Source organism: Moschus berezovskii, chromosome 11, assembly GCF_049115385.1.
Source record: "Moschus berezovskii isolate FMDL1 chromosome 11, NW_MosBer_1.0, whole genome shotgun sequence".
Classification (NCBI taxonomy): domain Eukaryota; kingdom Metazoa; phylum Chordata; class Mammalia; order Artiodactyla; family Moschidae; genus Moschus; species Moschus berezovskii.
The window spans coordinates 83,142,005-83,162,835 of NC_142470.1; the positions used below are offsets into that span (position 1 = coordinate 83,142,005).

Below are 20,831 nucleotides of genomic sequence, written 5' to 3' on the forward strand. Positions count from 1 at the left end.
GAATACTGGAGTGGGTTGTTATGCCGTCCTGCAGGGGATCTTCCCAACCCAGGGACCAAACCCACATCTCCCACAGTGCAGGCAGATTCTTTACCCTCTAAGCTACAGGGAATGTATGAGAATACAAAATATTTGAGGTATGGTTTTACTATAACTGACTTTTCCAGCAATGAAGCCGTCATGTAAAAAGAGGAAAGACTGTATTTCGTTTTGTTCAGAACATACCAATAGTACCATTTTGAAAAATTTCAGCAAATATTAGAGTTCTTAGTACAAAATATCAATCTAATTTATAACTGCTGCATTGCTAGTAATTCCGTACAAACATTTCAAATTCATTGTATCTTCCACTACTGTCATGCCTCAGCATTTACACATATTCAAACACAGTATATATGATCCTATTATATTACAAAATATTCTATTAGTACAATTTTTTTCTCTTTTTAAAGTTTAGAACATAATATTGAGTTTTAGTTTTGTTTTTACATTATATGTATAAGTTATATGATCAATAAACTTCACTATAGAATAATAAAGAGGGCATTTTTTCTGCCGTGCTCAGCATGGCCAAAAATCATTTTCAGGAAGGAGTAAGGCATGGGGGCAAGATCTCTTCATTTAATCAATCTGTCAAAAGAAAGTGAAGTTTACTTAAAGAAAACTAATAATTCATTAAATACTTTTAGTAGGCAGTCATAAGCTTAGACATTGATTTTAAGCTGTCACTGAAAATATGCCATAACAGGAAAACCTATTATGAGCCTATTCCAGTTACATCATCTATTGTTGAGTTACAAATCACCCCAAAACTTAATGGCACAAAAAAACCGTTTTCCTTTCCTCACATGTTCAGTGGTGAGGAATTCAGACAGGGCCCAAGCACAGAACTCCTGTCTTTGCTCACAGTGACTGCGACCTCCACACGAACCCAAATGGCTGGGGCTAGATCAGCTGGTGGCTCCTCCAGGCATATGAGTGGCACCAGGGCTCAGACAGGCAACCACGGGACCTAAAATGGCCTCTCCATGTAGTCTGTACAACGTAGACTCCACGTACTGACAGAATAATGGCTGAGTGCCAGCAGAAATATCCTGAGAGCAAACATTACAAGAAAACCAGGTAGAAGCTGCAAGGCCTTCCATGACCTAGCCTTCAGAGTTACACAGCATTACTTCTACAACCTCACCCAGATCCAAGGGGAGAAGACATAGACTCCACCTATCAATGGAAGGAATGTCAAGAAAGCTAAGGACCATATTTTAAAACCACCACAGATTATTTTTCAGCCAACCAGGATGCTAAATCAAAACAACTGTTACCCTGGCTGTTCTTCAAATCTGTTGCCCTGTTAAATTCAAAGCTACAAACACTTTTGTAGCAATTATAACGAACAAGACCCACGAACACTGGAAAGACAACCAAAACCATGGTCTCAACTTTAAAGAACTTAACACTAAGCACTCAGAATGCACAAACTGTGTGCTAAGGCCAAGAAAGAAAGTTGGAAAGGACAGAACTCATGTATTTAAAACATTCAATTTTGGTACTATGACATAACAATCAATTGTGATTACTGTTCTAAATCTTTTAAAAAGAGGTGCCAACTTTTTTATAAAATCCCATTCTAGTCCCCAGATTCTGTAAGACATTAAACATTCTACATCTTTTTAATAATTCTGAATCATATACTGCATGAATCTTAAAAAACAAAGTTCCCAATATGCCCCCTGACACCAAAACATTTTGTAAGAGCATATGACTCAGACTAGGTGGTGATTAGAACTGGGTATAGAAGTCACCTCACCTTTCACCTTCAACAAATCACAACCTTACTGCCTAACAATATCGTATCCCATAGCGTCTTATTATTTAAAATTTTAAGATTAATATCAACCCTGCTTTCTGACTCTACTTACAAAAACACAAAAGTGTCAGAAACATCAGTAAGTTGATAAACTTTATGAACAGGACTTAAGGTAGGCAGGATCAACTCCCTGATTCTCTCCAACAGCTAATTGTGGTTTTACAAATCTGAGTAAGAATAGAATCTTCCCATCTTCCTTTCTTTTCTCCTTCCACAAAGCTCCACACATGTGGGTGTTGGAGTGGAAAAGTAGTGGCAAACAGAACAAGCACTAGAAAGTAAAAGAACTACCCTTACTGGGCCATTTTTCCCTGTCCCAACTTCAGCCCAGAGTGAGCGACACAACTGAAAAGTTGGGAAGAAAACTCTAAGGAAGGAACAGAGCTCCAAGTACAGAAAAACGCTATACCCTTTTGCCTGTCAGGTTAAAAATGAAAGGGACACAAAGTTTAATTTTCTAAAGGTTTACATTTTAAGAATCACAATGCATAATAAGAATATGTCAAAAACATCTAAAATAAATGAAAAGTCAAAAAGAATATGGATGAAATTCTTCATTTTCAAAGAATCCATCAGTCCTGAGAACCAGATCCACACCAAACTTGTATCTCTCACTTAATGAGAAATTCCATTTCTTCTAGATTAAGGGAACCACAGCTGCTTTTAAAACTCAAAAGTACGTATGCCAGCTTCCAGTGAAATTATCTTAGAAAAGAAGAATCAGTAACAAGTACTCAAGTAGGATTTCTTTTGATTCTGAAGAATATACCACAAAATAGCACATTCTGTTAAATACACACCAACCTAGGAACAGCACCACCCTCTCTCAAAGATCCATCCTTAATGTTCAGACTGTGGTCTCCAGGGTCATTTCCCAATAAAAGCAATCAGGACTCTGGAGACAAAGGTTTGGGGCAAGAAGCATAAAAGATGAACTTGAAACATCTTAGGATAACAGAAAGATAATAAAGACCACTGGGATCATTTCAAAATGACTCCAGGACAAACTGAAATAAGCCCCACTAGCTAAAGATAAGACAACTTGAGTGTCAATGAAGATAATAATTGATAATAAATACCAAATATAGACAAACACTTGCACTCATGATGAAACTAAAAAAGAAGTAAATTGGTGATCTTTGGAGAATGCCAGGAACCACTTTGTGCTGTGTGTTTGGTTGCTCAGTTGTGTCCAACTCTTTGCGACCCCATGGACTGTAGCCCACCAGGCCCCTCTGTCCATGGAGATTCTCCAGGCATGAATACTCGAGTGGGTTGCCATGCCCTCCTCCAAGGGATCTTCCCAACCCAGGGATCAATCTGGTCTCCTGCACTGCAAGTGGATTCTTTATTAGCTGAGCTACCAGGGAAGCCCAGGAACCACTTTACTATTTTTGAAAAACTGGTAACTAAAAAGGGCAAAAACCTCATCAAGCATTTAACCTACCTCTCCTATAAGATCCAAACCAGAAGAACAACCTGACAGTTGAGAGAGGGAATATTTCTCTTCACAGAAATATTCCACCCAACACATGAGGGAATGATAGTTTTAAACGCACAATTTTTACAGCCTTGTAAAGAAATCATCAATCAGTCAATGATTTATAACTCCACAAAAAAAGAAAACTAAAAATTCTTTATTTTTTGTTATAAAAGGCATTGGTATGAAATTTTACAAAATCTGAGTAAGTTCATATATCATCATGCTGGTGTTAGAAAAGAGAATGTCCTCATTCTTAGAAGATACACACTGAAGTTATCTTTAGGGGTTAGGGGAAATTCATAAATTTATTTTCAGACAATTCAAATATATTAATATGTACACAGTATTAATGGGCTTCCTGGTGGCTCAGTGGTAGAGTCCACCTGCCAATGCAGGAGGCACAGGTTCAATCCCTGGGTCAGGGAGATCCCCTGGAGAAAGAAATGGCAACCCACTCCAGTACTCTTGCCTAGGAAATCCCATGGACAGAGGAGCCTGGTGGACTACAGTCCATGGAGTTGCAAAGAGTCAGATATGACTTAGTGGCTAAACAATAAACAAAACAGAATAATGGAATAAATATAGTAAAACTGTTAACATTTGGGGAATCTGAATCAAGGGCATACAGAATTCCTGGTAATGTTTTGAATAGATTTTTTGTAAATCTTAGATTATCTCAAAGTAAAATGCTATTAAAATGAGACAAGCAACAATATATTATAGACCTCATAACAGAAGTACACAATGCTACCCATGAAGTGATCTTTTACCCCCACCCCATTCCACAAAAAAAAAAAAAAAAAAACCCACCCTAGATTTCTGACCCTCTAGAATCTGGATCTAGCTATCCATGTACAGTGAAACATAATAAAGGACACAACAGAGATGCAATCAACAAACTCCAAGCCAAAGAAAACTCAACAGGATGAACCACCTGGCATCTTCAACAAAATACTGAGAGAGAATATGAAATATGTATCTATAGATTAAAAGACTTAAAAATGTCCCCACAAAAACTTGTATAGAAATGTTCATAACAGCATCACTCATAATTACCAGAAAGGAAACAATACAAATGCCCATCAACTGGTGAATAGATAAATAAAATGTAGTACATCCACCCAATATGATATCACTTAGCTATAAACAGGAATGAAGTAATTCATACTATAAAATGCAAGAAACTTGAAAACTTTATGCTAAGTAAAATGCCAGACACAAAAAAAACACAAACTATATGATTTCATTTATAAGAAATGTCCAGAAAAAGGCAACTCTATAGAGACAGAAAGTACATCAGAGGTTGCCAGGGACTGACAGAAAGGGAGAGTAGGGAATAACTGGCTTCTTTTTTGGGGTGACGAAAATAATCTGAAATTAGCAGTGATCTTGGCTATAAAGCTTTGAGAAAACCACTAAATTGTGCAATTTAAAAGCTTGTGTTTTATGCTACATGAAGTATTTATCAATTATTAAAATGGATGGGGAAAAAAAAAGAGTCTTCTTACCAATCAACCATCTTATTCAGATCCTGATGTAAACAAATTATAAAAATGAAAAAATACCATAAAAGAAAAAATGTGAAAACCAACTAGGTATTTGAGGATACCAATGTTTACAGAATCCTAAATGATCAATCAATGGATGCTAAAACAAGTGCACTGATGTTGGATCAAAAACAAGATATTTACATAGTTGCCAGGTGAAGTGAAGTGAAGTGAAAGTCATTCAGTCATATCTGACTCTTTGTGACCCCATGGACTATACAGTACATGGAATTCTCCAGACCAGAATATTGGAGTGGGTAGCCTTCCCAGCCCAGGGATCAAACCCAGGTCTCCTACACTGCAGGCAGATTCTTTACTAGATGAGCCATAAGGGAAGTCCAAGAACACGAGTGAGTGGACTATCCCTTCTCCAACGCATCTTCCTGACCCAGGAATCAAACAGGGGTTTCCTGCATTGCAGGCGGATTCTTTACCAACTGAGCCCAGTTGCCAGGTACCTCCCCCAAAATAACTTACTGGATACAAAGGAACACCACCTTAACCAAGTAATCAAACCTAATATCACCATTATGGATCGAGGACTCATCGCTACAGCAGCCCTACAAAAAAAATACATAACCTGAATCTAATTATGAGGAAACATTACACAAACACAAACTGAACCGTACTCAACAAAATAAGTGACCTACTTTCTTCAAAAATGTTAAGGTCAAAAAACACAGAGACTGAGGAACTGGTTCCATTATCAAGGATACACAACAGTAAAACACAGTGTGTGATTCTGGATTTTATCCTAGACTAAGGAAAAATACACAGCTACTCAGAACACTGTTGAGACATGAAATCTGAATAAGGACTGCAAATGAGATAATAGTTCTGTTGTAAATATTAGGTTTCCTGAGACCTTTACAGGGAAGGGGGAGCCTGGTGGGCTTCCGTCTATGGGGTCACACAGTCGGACACGACTGAAGTGACTTAGCAGCAGCAGAGACCTTCACACTAAACTGTGGTTATGTAAAAGAATTCTAGTACATTTAGGAAAAACACTCTAAAGTCTCCACTTACTCTCAAATGGTTAAGGAAATATATCTGTATTATAAATATAAAGAATGATAAAATGTTAATTGCTGGATCTGGGTCAAGAGCATCCTGAAGCTCCTTGTATATTCTTGGCATTTCCTCAAAGTCTGGATGAGGCTGTATCTTTTAGAAATATATTCTGAAATATATGCAGATAAAAAAGTAAGATTTCTCTGATGAGCCTCAAAATAATGGGACAAGTAGGGGTCTAGATGAATTAATTGGTCATGTATTAATAACTGTTAAAGCAGAATAATGAAAAACATCATGTATATTATACCTGTACTTTAATGTTTGAAATTTTCTGCAATAAAAAGTTTTAAAGAAGTCCACAACGAAGTGAAAAAACTAAGATTCAGGAAAATTAAGTGACACCCACATCCAGGACTCTGTTTTTTCATATGACATTTTCTCCATTAATCCCTCCTTAAAAACCTCTTTATAAAGCCTGAACTATTCAGGCCATTTTTATTCTCTTCATGTGAAGGTTTAGTCAATACCGAAACAAAAGTACAGTTGATACCTCTAATTCTACTGTACATGGATATACAGTTAACTTTGAGAATAAAATCAATAAATAATGGAAGAAAACAGGTAAATGTAGGTAAAAATAATCCATCCAAACAGATGATCTACAAATCACTGAGGGAGAAAAACCGACATTTATTAAGCACCCATTATAAGTCATTCCTTGAGTCATCACATCATTGCTGGCATAATTTTTCCCTTAGCCTTTAATTTTTTCCCTTAAAGTATGCAATTGTAGATTTTTTTTTTTTTTTTAAATATTTGGCCATGCCATATGGCTGTGGGATCTTAGTTCCCCCACCAGGGATTGAAACTAGGCCATCAGTAATGAAAGCGTGGAGTCCTAACCACTGTACTGCCGGGGAATTCCCTCCTTTAATTTTTTCTTAACTGTGATAAAAATATAATTCAAAATGAGGTGATTTTTTTTCAGCCTCATTTTACAAATAAGGAAAATGCAGATGGAATGAGAAATTAAGAATTTTTGCCAAGGCAGGCGGCAAGTAACCAACCAGACTCTGAACCCAGGCCTTGCTTTAACCTGCATGACTACCACTACGTACTTTGACCGATTCTTAATTTTCTTAAAATTTCATTTCTGTGAGTCAATACAAAGGGCCTAATCAATTCTGAAAAACCTGATTTTCTATTTACAAGCCTAAAACAGACAGCTCCAAAAGGCAGCCATGCTGAGACCCTCCGCAAGCAGTCAGAGGACTCCCTAACAATCTTGACACCTCACTACCTTTGCAATGACAAATTACATTAGAAGCTAAACTAAATCCAAAAGTACATCAGTGAGATATTTTATGTTTCTTAACATTATGTTGTAAATGGTGAATAAAATCCAAATAGTTTTGCATGCTTTAATGACATGTTGAATTTCTAGATTTCAGCTACAGACAAATAATAGATTAGTATGTCATTTTAAAACGCAATACTCTGATCTCATACATGAAGAACAAATACAACTGCCCTGAATCTGTCAATATATACTTTGTAAATACTACAGAACAACCCATAATTAACACTTTCTCTACAAAAATGGAAAGAAATTTTAAAAAATTATATAAAACAACAGCAGAAAATATAGTAGGAATTTAACTTACAGACAACCAATCTGCTTGGTTAAATTGGCAACACAGTGGGGAAATCTCAGGCAGACATAGAACCAACCTGTTTGCACAACAGCCTCCTTTCCCCCATTACCAAAACACTTCACAAGCTTGAGGATCCCCAAGACCAGAGTTTTCAGTATTAAACTGAAAAATACACATACATATAGAGAAGGAAATGGCAACCCAGTCCAGTATTCTTGCCTGGAGAATCCCATGGACAAAGGAGCCGGGCAGGCTACAGTCCATGAGGTCGCAGAGTCGGACACGACGGACTGACTGACTAATACACACACATACATATGGTCCTAATCTCATTACATATTTTGTAGGACGAAAACGGCTTTTAAGACAAAGTACTTAAACTACTTCCTTTTAAAAATTTAAATCACTTTTTTATTGATCCTTTGTTGCTTTAAAAAAAGAGGGGGGGTGGTAGGATGTATCAAAGCTGTTAACTGGGAGGAAAGAACACACAATGACAATTAAACTGCAAAGAAACACTGAGTTGCTACCTTCAAGAATTTTCCATTATCTATCACCTTGCACTTTTTCTTTAGCAAACTTTTTTCCCACACATACCTACTACTATAAACATATAATAACACTCAGAATTTAGTTGTTTCAGAGAGGAGGGAAAAAAGTCCTCCAAAATACCAGTGAAGTATTAATTTCCTCATATTAAAAACTTCAAACCACCGAGAAAAACGGGAGATGACAGAACACTGCCCTGATTGTCTGCTAAAGCCTATTTGCAAAGACTTCTATTTCAACCTTTTGACTAATTAATAAATATACGTTGCATCCTAAAAATACACATACTAAAACCAAGAGCCACCCAAAAAACCTACTCCCATCTAAACTAAGAGGAAAACAAATGGGAAACTAAAAAGCTACAGGTAACACAGTACTTTTCCTAATATCACGAAAAAAAGAGACTCAAAACACATTTTAAGTTTTTTCCAAGAAAAAGACAATTAACTTACTAGCATGCTTGTCTGCAAGCATTATAAGCGTGTTGGAAATATCTCGTCGTCTATAAAAGCACACTACTTTTGCTTCCACGTTGCCAGTTGCAGTCTAAGAAATAAGAAAAATAAAAGTCATCTGGACTGAATATTAGACTCAAGTAGTTTATAAAACAAAACTAGAGGCAGCACAGTTATAAGATCACCCTCACTTACTGTGCCAACCACAGCTGCAGGATAGAGAGCTAAAAAATTCAAATAAGGACTAGCAACATTTGTAAAAGTTCCAAGCAAAACTAAAATGTCAAACATTAAATAACTCACTGGCATCAATTAAACTAAAGTGATCAGACATCTTTAATGACTAAAGCCAGACACAGTTAACTGATTTGCCTTAAGAAACTAATCCCCCAAATTAAAAAAGCCACAACATAACTTAAAACATTTAAATAGAAGTCCTCCAAACCCTCTCCCAGAGGCACAGACTAAGCGCAAAGTCACCCAGCCCCTCCTCCTCAACACCCCCGGCGTTCATCGGTGGTGACACTCTGCAGGTGCAGGGCAAATCAACAGATGAGGTGGACCAGATAGCTTGGGAAAGCATTCTCAGTTCAAGGGAATCTATGAATCCATAATGCTCAATATTCTTGGTAGAACTTAGTCTACCTTCACATATGAAAGTATTAAAAGCCCTGAGTTATGAACACTGAAGCTCTTATTTCTTTTTGACTACAGTCTAGAATGCAATCAATATTCAGTTAGGCTGTAATTTACTGCAGCTGGGGCCCAGGCTCCTACCCTCCTATTCTTTATGAATTCTGAGAGCTTTCAAGGTCAATCGTTCACTACAAAGTTCACTGTAAAAACACATAGATTACAATAAAACGCTCTTGTGACTTCCAATTCCAAACAAATTTGAGAACAAATTTTCAGAATTTCTCTCGGCTTACTGATATACTCAGACACAAAGAAATAAGAATATGTATGTGCTGCAGTAAAAGTGTCGATTTTATGAAGTTCAGCAGTAGTATTCTAGAGTGAAGAATAATCTTGTAGAAATATTGCCCCTTAAAATTGAAATCATATTAAATCCTAACCAAAGTGCTTCTATAATTCACAATATTGTGATCAAATACATCCTCCAGAAGCAATGATCCCACAGTCTGCCAAATGAACAGGTCAATATTTCCATGTAAATAAAATCTATCAGTGACTTCAATTACCCATGCTTTATCATTTTTTCTCTTCTTGAGACAAAAGCATACTAAAAACCTAAAGCAAGAGTTTTACGGTATACATGTTTTTTTCTGCCTCACTGATTAGAGTTCCTTCAACAAGGATACTCTATAAAGCCAATTAAACGCTTATTTAAACCTGCTTGTGGTAGACAGGCATAGTTCAAAACAAATATTCTCTCCTGAATCATGTACACACTTGGCTATTAGGTAGCTTACAGCTACAGTACTCCTTTATTATACACACACGTGCATGCGTGTACACACACATACACCCTTCAAGTATTCCTCTACAGTTGAAAGTGAAGTTTCTGAAACTGCAGTCTAAGGCCCAGTACATAACTGTTACTGTGTAACAGAAATCAGTAGAGAAACTAAGTATATTATAGTATTTGAGAGTTAATTTCCTATCTCTTGAATCTAATAACAAAAAATGGGGCTTGCATTTTTATAAGCCTACTTTAAATTTCATTTTTCTACTCTCGTTTAAATTTTACAAAAGCAGCCTAAGATACTGAATATTTTTAAAACTCCTCCACCACAAACAATTTAAGAAGCACAGCTCTGAAGACCAAGGCTCAAAGTCCTGTGTATACAGTCACCAAAGCTCTTTGGCCTCTTCTTGTGCCTCGCTCAGCATGTGCTAAGTGCTGGGGACACCCACCCTCTGCATGGTGCCCACCCTCATGGAGCCTCCACTCCAGCAGAGAGGCCTGTTCACACGTCACCTCCTCTCCAACCTTCCAGAGCCCAGCGGGCATCATGTCCCTCCCCAGAAACCTTCATGGTTAAGTATAAAAGTAAAACATTCCTGACAAATTACCAACACGATTTCCCTTTACTCCTTTCTTTTCCCCTCCAGACTCCACTTCTTATTCCTGGAGGAAGTACCACCAGTTGGGAAAAAAGCAGAAAAAGTTTCAAGGAGGAGGAAAGGGGTACAGGGTCTTTCAGTTCAGTTCAGTCGCTCAGTCGTGTCCAACTCCTTTGCGACCCCATGAATCACAGCACACCAGGCCTCCCTGTCCATCACCAACTCCCGGAGTTCACTCAAACTCATGTCCCTCGAGTCGGTGATGCCATCCAGCCACCTCATTCTCTGTCGTCCCCTTCTCCTCCTGCCCCCAATCCTTCCCAGCATTAGAGTCTTTTCCAGTGAGTCAACTCGTTGCATGAGGTGGCCAAAGTATTGCAGCTTCAGCTTTAGCATCAGTCCTTCCAATGAACACCCAGGATTGATCTCCTTTAGAATGGACTGGTTGGATCTCCTTGCAGTCCAAGGGACTCTCAAGAGTCTTCTCCAGCACCACAGTTCAAAAGCATCAATTCTTCGGCGATCAGCTTTCTTCACAGTCCAACTCTCACATCCATACATGACCACGGGAAAAACCATAGCCTTGACTAGACAGACCTTGGTTGGCAAAGTAATGTCTCTGCTTTTCAATATACTATCAAGGTTGGTCATAACTTTCCTTCCAAGGAGTAAGTGTCTTTTCATTTCATGGCTGCAATCAGCATCCGCAGTGATTTTGGAGCCCAAAAAAATAAAGTCTGACACTGTTTCCAATGTTACCCCATCTATTTCCCATGAAGTGATGGGACCAGATGCCATGATCTTTGTTTTCTGAATGTTGAGCTTCAAGCCAACCTTTTCTTTCTTTAAGCCAACTCTCCTCTTTCACTTTCATCAAGAGGCTTTTTAGTTCCTCTTCACTTTCTGCCATAAGGGTGGTGTCATCTGCATATCTGAGGTTCTTGATATTTCTCCTGGCAATCTTGATTCCAGCTTGTGCTTCTTCCAGCCCAGTGTTCCTCATGATGTACTCTGCATATAAGTTAAATAAGCAGGGTGACAATATACAACCTTGACGTACTCCTTTTCCTATTTGGAACCAGTCTGTTGTTCCATGTACAGTTCTGACTGTTGCTTCCTGACCTGCATACAGGTTTCTCAAGAGGCAGGTCAGGTGGTCTGGTATTTCCATTGGCTAGAAAAGAAGGAAAGTCCAATAGGTGGAGCCTAGAGGACAGAGCAGTCTAAGAAAAAAGAAAGACCTGAACAAACCCCCAGGTGGGAAAAGTGGAGACAGGTATAAAGAAGAACATACAATGAACAGCAATGTACTATGTTCTTTTCTCCACTTAGGTTGCAGCCTCTTAAATCTCTATTCTGTCAAACATGGTTAGAAAAACATCCTCCAGCAATAAGGGGCTTTGAGTCCACCTCATGCTCATGTCCATTTCTATCCTCAACTTAAGAAAGAACATTCTTAAAAAACAAAATAATCAAACACTTTCCAACATGGAAAGTCCACGGTCTGCTTCAACTAGAACAAATGGAACTCTCTTTTCCTAGTTTCTATCCTTATTCCCAATAAACCCTACATGTCAGGAGGGGCCTTAATTCGGGTTCCATCAAAAGGGCTTTGACGGGATCTCCTGAAATTATGTGCAAAATCTTATATGTGCAAATATAGTTTGGGATGGGGGACAAGATTAGATGCTCAAAGAAGTTAGTGGCTCCCTTCTCCCACCAAAAAAAAAAAGACCCTAAACATTAAAATAAATCTCAGGGCAAACTGGATGGTTAATAAAATATACAAAATGTGAAGATACACACAAATTATACAACATAATACACCCAAAAAATATATCCATAGAAAATAACATCAAATTTACCCACAAGCACAATTTCCAAAACTTCCTGAGACTGCACCCTCACTATTACATGCACAAAGCTTTCTTTCAACATGTGTGCAGACTGAATCTTTAGAAGAGCAACACCCAAACTCGAGTGACTAGCTAAAATTTTCCCAAACGCTATTTTCTATTTTAACTTTATAGCCTTCCTTCAAAAGATCATCACCACTCCATCTGAGTGCAACTTAGGGAAGAGGAAAACGAGGGAATATAAGATAACAATGTTGAACTGTTTTCATCAGCCCATTATATTATTCAGTTTTGCAACTGAAAGTTCTGGGGGGAAAAAAGAAACTGAGACAAAAACCTATTCTTTAATTCAAAAAAAGAAAATAGTACTACTTTTTTAACTGACAAGTAACATTTCAAGTAAGATTTAAAAAAACAGGAGCTATCAACCTATAAATATGAATTTTGTATAAAAATAGTGACAAACGCTTATCCTAGGATAAGTATTTTGTTAAAAAACAATTATATTTCTTTTTCTTTTTTTTCCCTTTGGTCATGCTGTACAGCTTGCAGGATCTTAAGTTCCCGGAGCAGGGAACTGAACCTGGGGGCCCAGCAGGGAAAGCACCAAGTTTTAACCACTGGACCACCAGAGAATCCTAAAACACATCCTACCTGAAAAGAAGAAAGTTAATAAAATCGGTTAATGTTCTTTCTCTTAGTTTATCAATTAGAATGTATCAAGCATTCTTAAATTCATTATTTGGATTTTTCCAATCATGTTAAATTGCCCCACTTGGCCAACTTGACCTCTGACCCACTCAGGGCATTTCTGGAACTCTTATGGCCCCGATCCCAAGACTACCTCCTTCTCATCCTTTAAGCTTCAGCTTCAATGTCCTTAAAGTCCAATCCCTATTCCAAGGAAGCAATCTGCTATTCTGTGAAGACTCTTGCTTATTTCCTTTGTAGAAATTAACACCATTTATGATAATTTTCTTTATACCTGTTCATTCATCTTCTTCTATGTCTCTCTCATGAGAACGTAGACCCTGTGTGTGTCTACACACTATGCAGACCAAAGACTACGTCCACAGCAAAGACTATGTCCATACTGGTCACTGGAGTATCTCTGAGCCTAGCATGCTGCTGCTGCTAAGTCACTTCAGTCGTGTCCGACTCTGCGTGACCCCATAGACGGAAGCCCACCAGGCTCCCCCGTCCCTGGGATTCTCCAGGCAAGAACACTGGAGTGGGCTGCCATTTCCTTCTCCAATGTGTGAAAGTGAAAAGTGAAAGTGAAGCCACTCAGTCGTGTCCGACCCTTAGCGACCCCACGGACTGCAGCCTACCAGGCTCCTCCGTCCATGGGATTTTCTAGGCAAGAGTACGGGAGTGGCTTGCCATTGCCTTCTCCATGGTACTTGCTATATAATGAAAACTCAAGAAATATTTAATGAATTACTTAAAATGAAATCTTTCACACCCCTTCAGAAATAAAGGCCCTATGAAAATATCTAATAATTAATTAGTCAATCCCAGTTCCTTTTAATCAATACTCCATCCACTCAAATTGCCATTCTCTGCAATTACAGAGAATCTCATCTCTCACAATTCGGTGACCCCTAGACCCCTAAGGACTGTTAGTATATTAATGAAAGCAGAGGGAGAGAGAGAAGGTGAGGATGTGGGGGAGGGGAGGGACTTTCAAAGTAAACAGTAATATAATGATGGAGTCTGAAATAATCCAGGTTCTAGCTAAATGTGTAACCCAGACATTTAATTTACTGAACCATGGGGTGCTTCTCAACAATCCATGATGCATCTACTTTAAAAGTTAAAGGTACTGTGAGGCTCAAGAGGTGACAAACTTGAATCCCGAGATTATATGCTTCCAGAGCGCCATGCTCTGATGTTTGTAAATTTAGCACAGATGCAGTTTTCCTTCTGCTTGTGGAATTATTTGACTGATGTCCATCTTCACTACCAGACCTAGCTCATTCATTCTTCAGTTCCTAAAAGTGGGTATCTAAAAGTACCTGGCTCTTAGAAATATTTGTAAAATGAATGACCCAAAGTACCTGTAACCAGTAAAGCCACGTACAAGTAATAACATCAGACAAAATATTTACTGAATGCCTTAACTATGTGCCAGCCACTATTCTAAAGCACTTAGGATCCACTAGTGAACAGAAAAGATCACTACACACCTAGAGCTTTCATTCTAGTTTGCAAAATCAGGCAATGAAAATACAGGGACACCTCATTTTACTTCACGTGGGCTCACTCAACTTCACAGAAACTGTGTTTCTTTACAAACTGATGGGTCAAGCAAGTCTGCCAGCGCCATTTTTCCAACAGCATTTGCTCACTTAGCGTCTGTCACATTTTGGTAAATCTTGCAACATTTCAAACTTTTTCATTATTATGATCCATTTGTAATGGTGACCTTTAATATATGTTATGATTCACTAAAGACTCAGACGACAGCTAGCATTTCTTTTAGCGATAAAGTATTTCTCAATGAGGCATGCACATCTTTTTTTTTTTTGGCTGCACTGGGTCTTGGTTGCTGCACATGGCGATCTTTTAGCTGTAGCATGAGAACGCTTAGTTGTGGCATGTGGGATCATCCCTAGACCAGGGATCAAACCCGGGCCCGCTACACAGGGGACCTCAAAGTCAGCCACTGGACCACCAGGGACATCCCTGCTTGTACATCATTTTTTACACATAACAGACTACAGTATGGTGTGAAACTAACTTTTATATGCACTGGGAAACCAAAAAATTCATGTGACTTGCTTTACTGCAATATCTGCCTTACTGCAGTGGTCTGAACCGAACCCACAATACCTCTGAGGTGCCTATAAACACGTAAAGTATACCTGAAGGTGATAAATGATATGGAGGAAAAAGCAAGGTACAGGGAACTGGAAACAACTAGACAGTACTAAGGTGAGTGCCTATGAGAAAGAGCCAAGATGGTCCAGTGGTTAGGACTCTTTTCACTGCCATAGCCTTGGATTCAATCCCTGGTCAGGTACTAAGATCCCACAACACACACACAGCGTGGCCAAAAAAAAAAACAGTATCAGCCAAGAAAGAGTTTACTCCACTTAGAGCCAAAGGAACAAAGCAGGGAGCAGCCAGAGAATACCAATCTCATAGGCCGATATTTTTCTTTGAATCCTGGTTAACGTTCTAAATAAACTGATACCGTAAACAGTGTGGAATTGCCTAAATTCTTTATTAAACCTTTTATTTAAAACAATTTTTTTTTAAATTTTTAGCAGCACTGCGTGGCTTACAGGATCTTTCCTCCCAGACCAGGGATGGAACCTGGGCTGTGGCAGTGAAAGTGCTGAGCCCGAACCACTGGACTACAAAGGAATTTCCTGGAATTGCCTAAATTCTTATACGTTACATCAATAACATAAAAGAGCAGCACTTCGGGAAGACATCTCAACAGTTTCCACCCACAGACTGACCTAACCCTGAAGCCATTTGCTTCATTTGGTGGTTGGTGGTCTGAAATTCTACAGAAGTTTTTAAAATGCAACATAGCCAGGGTATCCCCAAAAGTGAACCCTTGGCCAGACCTGGTTTCCAGGGACTCAAAACTGGACCAGTCTCCAAACGGTATTTTGGGGGAACAGTATTAGCTAGACAGCCCCCAAACATTTTCACAGTAAGAATTCTCTCTACAGATGGTATGTTGGGGGAAATGTATAAGCTAGACAGCCCCCAAACATTTTGACCGCAAGAATTCTCACCAGCTACACAGGTAACTCTCAACCATCAGAAATGTATAGTTAGGTCGCTTATGACTATTCGAGTGCCTCCTTTGTAAACACTGAACTACTACTGCCAAGAGTCATTATGCTGCTGCTATCTTGGACACCCTCGATCATGGACAAAACAATGTGTAAATTTTATTTATTTCAGCCTACAGTACCAAAAAAGCCACTTTGTATTCTTATTAGTTAGCCTAGTCTAGAATTTTACAAATTCCCTTAAATATTATATTTCCTAACTTATTCCTTCTCAAACTGAAAGAGGAAAAAATTAATTCACTAAAAAGGGAGAAACACAAATTATGACTTCAAATATAAAAGAGTCTGAGTTACTGAAGTGGCCTGCTCGGAGAATCTCCAAGCAATTTAAACAAATCTGTAGATGTTACATATTCAATATTTAATATCAGAGGTAATTATAAAAAGCAAAACATTCAGAATCCTGCATAATTCTCTAATCTGAAATCCATACCTTCAAAGAGTCTGGAACTGCAAGTAAAATCACCTCTTATGCCCTTTACCCACTTATGCTTCAATGGGAAACAAATATTTTTTAATATTAGAATCAAGAACACTCAGTGTATACCTTGTTGAGTTCTTCTATCCTTCTGATGAGGTACGGATTGCTTGAGGAATTCTCAAAGTAGACATAATCTGTAAGTAAAGGAAGTGAAGAGCTTAATCTTTTAACAGAAAGTTCACATGTGCCAATCTGTGCCTTTTTATATTAGGTAATTCACATTCAAAATGAAGCATGCCCATAATTCATTCCCTGTTAAAAACAAACTTAGTAATGCAAACTTAATATATTCCCTCATGTGCCTACCATTCACAGGTCCTTATTTTCCTGGCATTTTCACTTCGATTAATGTTTTATTCAAGTTCTCCTAGACTCTTGTCCCACATGTGTCAAATTTTTAATAATAAACAAAAAGACACCTCTTATCACTGAGTAGTCGGGGCTGACTAAACATGTGTCTTTCATACTGTAACTGCTTCCACATCTTTTCACTCCAATCCATTTGCCCTGGAGTATGCTTCTCACATAAAACTATTGACCTAAGACAAATTCAGAGCATCTTGAAAGGCTTAACAGCCCAAAGTACATTTCAATCACCAACTTAAAAAAAAAAAAAAAATCAGGTGAGCAGAGGAGAAGCACACTGACCAACTTTTTCACAGCTCTATCTAGGAGGACGGGGGCGGAGAGAGAGGAGACGGGTCACTTTTTGAGAGGCAGAGTTCTCTGCAGGTGATATCGGTTTTTTTAATACCTCATTTACCAAATTTAATCCAGATCCCTTTAGGGTCTTGTTATAATGAAATTGCTGGAGCCTTTCCACAAAAAGGATAAAAATTTTCAAGTGTGGGTTTTCCTGTCATCTAATAGACTCACTGGAAACTCCCCACTGTGTGTTTATTTGAGAGGCTGGGCTGTATTGTCTATCTTAGTGGCTCTTTCCCTTCTCCCTTCTGCAAAGTGGCCTCATTTAGCCAGGCCATTCGCACCACCATCCATCAAGAAGCTCGGCTAATGAGCAGAAGAAGAGCATGTCTCACACACAAACACGCCACTTATCTGAATTATTATTTCACCAGGAAAGAGACAGGAGGGCGTCGTGAGTAGGGAGAAAGTTTGTTTGACCTTATTTCTCTCTTCTGCAGAAGGCTGGGAAGGAGGCAGACAGCAGAGCGAACGTCCAGGCAGAGCTCAACTCCCCAGACCAAGCTGCGGTGCCCTGGCCCCTCTAAGCCCCATTATTGGCGGGGCGGGGGGCGAACCGGACAAGAAACGGAAGGGAGAGTGACGACGGAGAGGTGCAGGGCCCTGTCCCCGCAAACAGGCCTATCCAGCTGTGCCCCTGGCTGGGCCCCGTCGCCCCCACCCACACCCCCAAGGGAGGGGAGGAGTAGAGGGGTGCGAACGTCCCTGTACCCTCGCCAAACCCCCGATGCCTGGATGCCACGCGAGGACAAGCCTCCCTCTTAAGGGGCTGGACGGCCCCCACCCCCATGTGGGTTTCGTGGGTGGGGGGCGCGTGGTAACTCACACCCTCAGCACAAGCTTGGCCCCAAACCTTGGGCGGGGCGCGGGGGTGTGGACGGGCCCCGGCCTCCGCGGCGCCGGCGGGGGAGGGGGACGGGCGGGGGTGGGCAGCCCCGGCCCCTCCGCGGGCCCCGCCGCCTGCGCCCTCCGCGCGGGCGCCCCCGGCTGCCGGCCGTTAGGGTGAACCGCCCCGGCCCCCCCACTCCCGGGGCCCGCTCCCAGACGGGCCGGGTCGGGCCGAGCCTTCCTACCTCCGACCCGGTACATGTTGGCCGCCATGTCCGCCCGCCCGCCCGCGGAGCCCGAGCCGAGCCCCGCCCGCCGCCGCCGCCGCCGCCGCCGCCTCGGCCTCGGCCGCCGCCGCCTCCTCGCCGCGGGGGGAGGGAAGGGAGGAACCAGGGGAGGGGGAAGGGAAGGGGAGGGGACGCCCGGGGTGGGGGCAGGTGCCGCCCCCCAGCGCAGGGCTGGGGAGGGCCGCGTCGCCCGGCCGGGGGAGGCCGGCGCGCTTGGGACCAGCAGGGGATTGGGGAGCGGGGTGCGGTTTGGGGGGACCTTGCTGGAAGTGGAGGGTCCTAGGGCAGGGGTCCTGGCCCAGGCCGAGGCCTGCCGCCCCAGCCAGCGTACCCCGGCACCTGCCCGCCCCGAGACTGGGCTTCCTCTCCCCGCCTCTGTCCCTGGAGACCTCCAGGCTGTGTGACCTCCAGCACGTGAGCACCAGTCTGGATGCAAACACTTGGATGCAAATAAGTGCTCGCAGCAGGGCGCCTTCCTCCTGGTGAGGTGAAGGCAACCGGCCTGGAGCCCGAAGGCCCTGGAGCCAAGGGGATACCAAGTGCTTGCAGCTTCTCAGGGCAGAGACCTAGAGGATGGCGGAACTAGGAAAACTGACCCCCTTCCAACTCCACCTTAACTGCACTGGCGTGTCAATCCGCGTTCACCCCAAAACCAGGATGAACAGAACCCACTCCCCCCACACCTGGAGGCCTTGCCTCTAGACAGGCCCTATATGCAGTGCAGCCCGGCTGGGAGAAGAGACCATTAGAGGAGGGGGCTTCCTCTGCCGTTAGGGGAACAGGGCCCTACAGTTCATTGTCACCACAACTCCTCAAAGGAAGAGATGGTGCCAGTCAGCTTGCTGTTGACGGAATGGTAACTGGTTATGTGCCTAATGCTTTTAATGTTACTATTTTCCCAGGCAAATTCTCTAGACAACCCCTGTTTTCTCAGGCTTCAGACCCTCACAGAAACAAAGAGCCAAATAGAGTTGAATCTGAGCTGGTTATCCCCTAAACGAACACAAACAGCTTTCTTTAGGGAAGCCAATCCATTCCAGATATTGTTGGGTAATAAACATGGAGAGGATCCCTTACTGTTGTGGGTTGTTTGGAGTTTCTGGTGCTTTACAACCTTGTGTTGTTGACTCTGGGTTTGGCGTCTGTGGATGAGAAGTGTCCCCAGAAAAGAAGGCTGTGTTCTGCTGTGTCTGGTGATGGCATTTGTGAATGTCATTATCACAAATTGAGGTGAAAACAGTAGTTCTCTGGCTAGCTAATGGAAAGCAAAAAATAAAATATAAAGCACTTTAATTAAAAAAAATATATAAAGCATCTTTGCCTGAATTACCTTGATTGTGTAACTCAAGTTTCTTCAAGTATAAAATGGGGACACACTAATTGCACCTCACAGGTGGGGTAAGGAACAGTTGTGATTATATCTTAAAATGCTTTGTAAACCATTCAGCAAAGAGCACTATGCAAATGACAGGTGTCTGCTGCTTTTTTTTTTAACTCAAGCAAGTTTCAGATTCCCAAAGGTTTTACGCTGTGAGTCAAATTGTGATCTCACGTCAACTCTTTTGACCTAGAGAAAAAAGTAAAGCTGTTCTGTTATGCACACTGCATAGCTGTTATTTATCATAATCCCTTTACTGGAGATTCCACAGAAAACATATTGTGACGTATCTGACATCACTCTCTCCATTTCTGAGCTGACACGTAAATAGGCTGAATAATTTAGCTGGAGTTAAACCATAAACTGGCAGCAGTGTTGGGATAATTCAGCCCTTTCCTTTGGCCTAGAATTCTCTAAACCAGGAAGATTGTCTCCAAGTGGAAAGGCCACCTGGAAACCATAAACTGCAAAGGAACAATAGGTCGCAAGCTCTATTAAAGGGTTTTCCCATTATTTTTAAATAAGTAAGCAGTTTCTCCCCTTCAAAATATCTCTGTATTTCTGATAGTTCCTTGCCTGCCTGTGCATTTCCCCAGCTTTGTGCACCTTACCAGATACTAACCACACTAAATGGGCAAAAAGTGCCAAGAAAACGTCTTCCATCCATAGTGATCTCCTTAGGAACAGCCTTATCCAGAAGCCCCAACCCACCCCATTCCGTCATGAAAGGCCTCAGAAATTTGGGGGCATAGAATTAGTTGGAAGTAATGGTGGTGGCAGAACCCAGGCTCTTTCCTTCCTCTAGATTCTGTGTGCATAATCTCTTGCATCTCTAGCTCCTGGGCCAGTGTCTTCTACATAATAGGTGCTCAGTATCTGGAAG

General features: G+C 40.9%; 1 protein-coding gene across 10 annotated transcripts in view; it reads right to left on the bottom strand.

The window, feature by feature from the left end:
• Window positions 1–20,831, bottom strand: part of MTA3 (metastasis associated 1 family member 3) — a 222,724-nt gene that overhangs the window by 152,966 nt on the left and 48,927 nt on the right. For 5 of the 10 annotated variants that reach the window (XR_016038611.1, XR_016038612.1, XM_088841516.1 and 2 more), the window contains exons 2-3: window positions 16,817–16,884; window positions 8,568–8,661 (exon numbers count right to left, since the gene is read on the bottom strand). Coding sequence is in view for 8 of the 10 variants with exons in the window: in XM_088841516.1 (XP_088697642.1) it covers window positions 8,568–8,661; window positions 16,817–16,884 (162 nt within the window). In the remaining 2 variants the exon portion in view is untranslated. Of the gene's footprint in view, window positions 1–8,567; window positions 8,662–16,816; window positions 16,885–18,528; window positions 18,618–20,831 lie in introns of those variants that run through there. The other 5 variants (XM_055401001.2, XM_055400998.2, XM_055400997.2 and 2 more) reach the window with 2 other exon arrangements.